The sequence below is a fragment of the Cottoperca gobio genome, chromosome 18 (assembly GCF_900634415.1).
Source record: "Cottoperca gobio chromosome 18, fCotGob3.1, whole genome shotgun sequence".
NCBI lineage: Eukaryota > Metazoa > Chordata > Actinopteri > Perciformes > Bovichtidae > Cottoperca > Cottoperca gobio.
In genome coordinates, this window is record NC_041372.1 from 11,803,909 (window position 1) to 11,809,488 (window position 5,580).

The 5,580-nt window shown below is 39.0% G+C and overlaps 1 protein-coding gene and 1 non-coding gene across 2 annotated transcripts; both read left to right on the forward strand.

Annotated features, from left to right (window-relative positions):
* Window positions 1-607: 607 nt before the first annotated feature.
* Window positions 608-2,231, forward strand: LOC115023813 (interleukin-8-like). Its single transcript, XM_029455072.1, has 3 exons — window positions 608-826; window positions 1,379-1,514; window positions 1,780-2,231. The coding sequence occupies exons 1-3, from the start codon at window positions 775-777 to the stop codon at window positions 1,907-1,909; spliced, it is 318 nt and encodes a 105-aa protein (XP_029310932.1). The 5' UTR covers window positions 608-774; the 3' UTR covers window positions 1,910-2,231.
* A 2,255-nt stretch (window positions 2,232-4,486) lies between these two features.
* On the forward strand, window positions 4,487-4,702 carry LOC115024109 (small nucleolar RNA U3). Its single transcript, XR_003834098.1, has one exon. It is a non-coding gene; the product is annotated as a small nucleolar RNA U3 (small nucleolar RNA).
* Window positions 4,703-5,580: the final 878 nt, after the last annotated feature.

A 5,580-nucleotide genomic window follows, 5' to 3' on the forward strand; every position in this document is an offset into this window, starting at 1 on the left:
CTCCTCCCAGCTGGACGTGCCTGGAACACCTCCCTAGGGAGGCGCCCAGGTGGCTCCTTACTAGATGCCCGAACCACCTCAACTGGCTCCTTTCAACGTAAAGGAGCAGCGGCTCTACTCCGAGTCTCTCACGGATGGCTGAGCTTCTCACCCTATCTCTAAGGGAGACGCCAGCCACCCGTCTGAGGAAACCCATTTCGGCCGCTTGTACCCGTGATCAAACGGAAATGAGAAAGATATTTAGAAAACAGCGTGAGATGAAACACAGAAGAACTTGTTCACATAGTAACTCTTTTGTGCTGCACATGAAGGGTCAGAACAAGCTCCAGAAAACAACATGTGCAGAAGTCCACAAGTGAAACTGTGTTTGTTTGTGTACAGAAACCTATCTGTTGATTGTTTTTACAGAGGTTCATCCTGATGCAGAGCTGCGACAAACAGAAGAGAGATGAAGCTGTCGTCCGACCGTCCAGACAGACACGCTCCGTCTGTGTGACTCATTTCTCTGGCCGCCGACCGCGAACACAGCGTCTCTTAACCTCAACAGGGCCTCTTGTCTGTCCCTGAACTCCCCGTCCCATGACTACCACATGTGAATACACCAAAGTGAAACCGACGTGCACACACACATATACAAACCGGGGTATTTCACAGCTAAGGTAACGAAGAGCACATGATGTAAATATTGGAGAGCAGAAATATATATAAACGGTCGCAACAGCTGTAGGATATCAGTCTGAGTTGAAGAACTAAACAAGCAGCTCCATAAACAAGATGAAGCTCTGCATCATGCTCGTGTTCGGGACCCTGCTCGCCCTCGTTTACGGTAAGTGCACAACTAAATGTGTGACTAAACATTGCTGTCGCACTAAACCTCAGGGTTTTGGAGTGACCGGGTAACTGCGGATGCTGACGTGTTTCCTGCAGAGTTGTACTCTAAGTGCAATTCCTGCATTCAAATCTTTACTTACTTTACTTTAATTTAACATATTGATTGATGTTTTATTGTTTTTTACTTTAGAATTGAAATGTTGTAGTTGGTCACTCACTGTTTTTATCATGACTTTGAGACTTGACGTCGTGAGTGGAGTAGAGAAAGGGGGAAGTTGTAACAATGTCACAATACCAAGGCTGGTGGTTGTAATGAAAGCTTTTAGAAAGTGGTCTTGTCAGCATTTGATTCATGACTATGACCAAACAAACATCACGATGTAGCAGTTTCAAGTTCCCTGTAAAATAACGTACAACATGTATAACTCCTGAGCTGATAATGGAAATGAAAAGTAGTATAACGTTCCTAACAACACGTGTTCTGAAGTGTTTTTAGAAAGTCTCTGGCAGGAATGAGAAGCTGAAGTTTGTCTCTTGTTGATGACAGGAATGCCTCCGATAAGCAGGGACTACAACACACACTGCAGGTGTGTTCAGGTGGAGTCGAGGATCATCCCTCCAGACAGCCTGAGGAGCATCAAGCTGGTCCCTGAAGGGCCCCACTGCCCCAACAAAGAAGTCATGTGAGTGCGCTCAAATCATCATTACGTCAAAACCACCATAATTAGTTTTACCACTTAAATAAATAAACATAAAGACACCAAGACCTCGAGTAACACTGTAGAACAATGTCATGCTGTAATTTGGCATCAGACACTTTTGTTATTTGGAGATTTCTGCAAGAATGTTGAATTGGACTTGACTCCTGGAGGGGGGGGGGGTTGCTCTTGGACTGATCTCAGTGTTTCTAAAAGCCTGGCTCTAACTGCCTACGTTTGTTTTTAATAGAGCTGGACTGGCGAGCGGGGAGAAGGTGTGCCTGAACCCTCGGTCCTCCTGGGTGAAGAAGCTGATCCACTTTGTTCTTGAAAAACAACTCCACCAGCAGGGAGAAACACCTCCCAAGAATCTTAAGTGAAAAGATCAAAGTCGCTCCTCTCTGCAGCTATGAGCCATGCTGTTTTACTTTTACACATATATTATTACTATGTATGTTGTTCTAAGCGTTAGAAGTGTGTTATTGTGTGAAGGAAGTAAATAGAAAGTGTTGCAAGACTGTGTGTGTGTGTAAGATATTTAATTGTGCTTGTAAAGAAATCAAGTGTGACTGAGATGCATGTAGAACTTTTGGTTGTGTGACCCTTTGAAAGCAGACACTGCATGTAGCATGAAATATGTAATGTGACGCAAGAAATGATCGCTTGCGTGTGAGACAGCAAATAAATGTTTATCAAGCAAAATGTGTTCTTGCATTCAATTTTAAAAATAAATGTCCCGTATCAGACAGGTACAGCGCACTACTGTGCTTCAACACAGTCAAATTAAATTCAGCAGACAGAGAGGCAGGTTGTTGTAGTAAAAGACACATGTCCAAATCAACTGTGCATCATTTAATAACCTTGTGAATACAGATTCAATTCAATACAAATGAGTGAATAGGGAATATAAATATTTACCAGAGAAATAGAGTCCATGTACAGAGATAAATTCAATGTTCTTAGGAAAGTCGTAGATCGTATGTCTCTTGCTTTTCTTCACTGCCTGGTGCCTCTCCCAGTGTTGCTGCATCCTCAACACATTCCTCTGTTCATTTAACAGACGAAACACCATTAACAGGGCAGAATAGCTTTAAACGTCAATTTTTTACACTTTACAGAATAAATTAGTATGTGAGTAACACTTGATAATTAATAATATTCATCAAGAAACACACAATACATGAATATACCAATATACAACATACAAAAAAATACATTAAAAATGTAATGAAAACAATATTTCTCTAAGGGACAGTTTACCATAATTACATTACGGATGGTGAGTAACCCCCTCGTTTATAATTGTATTGTGTTGTATAAATCTAGTTAAATACGTATGTAACATGTTAAGCGTGTTGGATCATCTTTGAAGCTGCGAAGTGATTTTAGTTAGAACAATATAAATAATGTTAAGACGTAACGTTCAGACGGCTGTTCAGTTAAAGTCCTTTAGCTAGCTAGCTAACGTTAGTTAACTTAGCTAGCTAGCTAGCTAATGTTAGTTAAATTACCTAGCTAGCTGACGTTAGTTAACTTAGCTAGCTAGCTAACGTTACCTTAAAGTTATCCCGTTACTAGTCTGAAGGTTTTCATATCATAACAATTATTTTCAGTTTTTGTAAAACGTGTGGTGGTTTGAAATTGTAAACGATAACAAAGATGAACCTTCATATTTAGTATAGCTCCAAAAATGTGTCAAGGTCGTGGTGGACTAAAAATGCTATCTAGTGCTATGCTATGCTAGCTAGGCTAACCTTACATTACTTTACGTTAACCGTTAATGTTACTTGCCAGCCAAAAGTGAACTTGGTTAAATCAAAGCATACAGTAAACTGAAACTTAACTGTTGTTAAACTGATTGTATTTATATAGTGCTATTATTGCACTATAGGTGTGTTAACTGTTTTGCATCTTGTTCTGTATCTGTTTTTGTATATTATTGTTTGCACCAATAAATGTTTGTAATAGCAAACATATGAGACTAAAACTATTTAACTGAGAGGTGTTTTAGTGCTTCGTTTTAGTATTTAAGGGCTGCTATACGTTTTGCAAGCCACCAGATGTCACTGTGTTTGCTGCGTTTTAAGTCCCAAAGCTTCATAAGGTTTTATTCGCCCATCGTTAGGAATAATAATCACTTTATTTGTTAGTGGAGAACTAACATACAAAAAGAGGCCATTGATTTCTTGGATCTACCCTGTGGTCCAGCCAACAATAGTACAACAGCCATGACATATTGCTTAAACTGTTAAATACTTTTAATACAATCTGTTGTGTTTCTCTACTTGTACTACTGCTAAATAAAAAATAAAAGCAAAATATGTTGTAGTGAGATAAAGTTGTAAAATATGTTCTGTATGTTTTCTAACAAGCTTAGTCATTAAAATATATTTAAAATATGTATTAAGCGTTTCCTCGTGCCGCATACAGGAACTATCGTGTAATCTCATTTGTAGTCGGAAGCCAAAAAGTGGTGCACACTTGTACTGATTCAACCTAGCTCTTCTTATCGCTAAAGTTTAATCTTATGATCTCTTCCTGTGTGACGTTATGTATATATTAATTTGTTTTATATAGTGTGATACCAGCATTCAGCCAATGTAAGTGTGTTGAAATGTAGGTTCCTAAAACAATAGTTATAGCGCTGTTGTTGTTAGCATTTTAAGCTAACACGCTGCCATGCAGCATCTCAGCAGCCAATGAGAGACTCGGAGGAGAGATATGCTACCAGACAGCATTGTGGGTATTCTCAATAAATATGTTTTATAACGAAATTAACAGTTTATAAATGTCCACGAACAGTTCTGTAGTGGAATTTATTTGAATGAATTCAATTTGAGATGTTCTCCGTGATAATGTTATATAAATATAAACATCTGGTGCGGTGAATGTTCGCACCGTAATAGAGAAGCGTAGGTTCGTCATACTAGTAGTAGGGCTAGCGCGCCTCTAACGTTAAGACTATACTTTCAGGGATCATTTCTATAGTTTCTAACTCGAGAAATGTGTTTCTAAAGTGATTGGTCTCGCTAGCCACGATGAAGAGACGTTGATACTCTTTCCTGAGCGCGAAGCTGGCAGAGAGACTTGATTCAGTTCATATGCTCTCTGCTCTTGATGACCGTTCATTGCCTCCTCGGGGGCTTTGAGGGAAAGAGTATGATCAGAGTGGTAGTGCCATACTGTTGAATATAAACATCAGAACACGTGTTGCGCGTGCTTTACTGTTTAATATAAACGTCACCACACACAACACGTGGTGCACGTGCTTTACTGTTCAATATAAACATCACCACACACAACACGTGGTGCACGTGCTTTACTGTTTAATATAAACATCACCTCACACAACACGTGGTGCACGTGTTCTAGCAGCTGATCCACTCAATCATTTTATATTCAAATAACTTAATGAGCCCGATATAAGTTTTATAAAGCAATAATAAAATAATGACTCAATGTATTTATACCTACACATTTTAAATTCATGGTACTTTTAACTTAATTGCACTTTATTATTTACTATAATGATTTATGACGGTGTTATGAAATATGGTGACTTTTTATTGCACAAACTACCCTTCTAAATATCTTTTTAAACATTTCTTACAATACAATGATATATAGTAGTGATTGAGTGAGTTTTCTTCTAGTGTTGATGACACTTGCAGATGATAAGTATGTAGTTTTACATTATACATACATAAATTACAATTGTTGCAGCAGGCTGGCATGAAAACAACACGCAATATAAATCAAAGTTTATTACTGCGTTAAACGACTTGTTGTGTTTCATCCATCCATACAAGTGCGTGATTTGCTGTTGGGATTATTGCCAAGGATACGCGTGGTGAAGTAACGTTAGTTCCTCATGCTACTTAAATAACAAAGTACAAGTGTTGGCTTGTCTGCTGAGCTTTTTTGTTGGTACACCACAGTAGGCGGGATTGTACACCACCTGCCAAGAAGACTGCTGGGACAAATTCCGCTCTGCTGGCCTGGAGAAACACTCAGAACTTAAAAAAGCAGCAGTGGGTTTTCCTCTCCCTTT

What these genes read in the sequence shown, in the direction of transcription:
- LOC115023813 (XM_029455072.1), top strand. Translation starts at nt 775, where the DNA reads ATGAAGCTCTGCATCATGCTCGTGTTCGGGACCCTGCTCGCCCTCGTT. An exon ending in CCTGCTCGCCCTCGTTTACG is followed by an intron (nt 827 to 1,378) that starts GTAAGTGCACAA and finishes TGTTGATGACAG; the next exon opens with GAATGCCTCCGATAAGCAGG. An exon ending in TGCCCCAACAAAGAAGTCAT is followed by an intron (nt 1,515 to 1,779) that starts GTGAGTGCGCTC and finishes TGTTTTTAATAG; the next exon opens with AGCTGGACTGGCGAGCGGGG.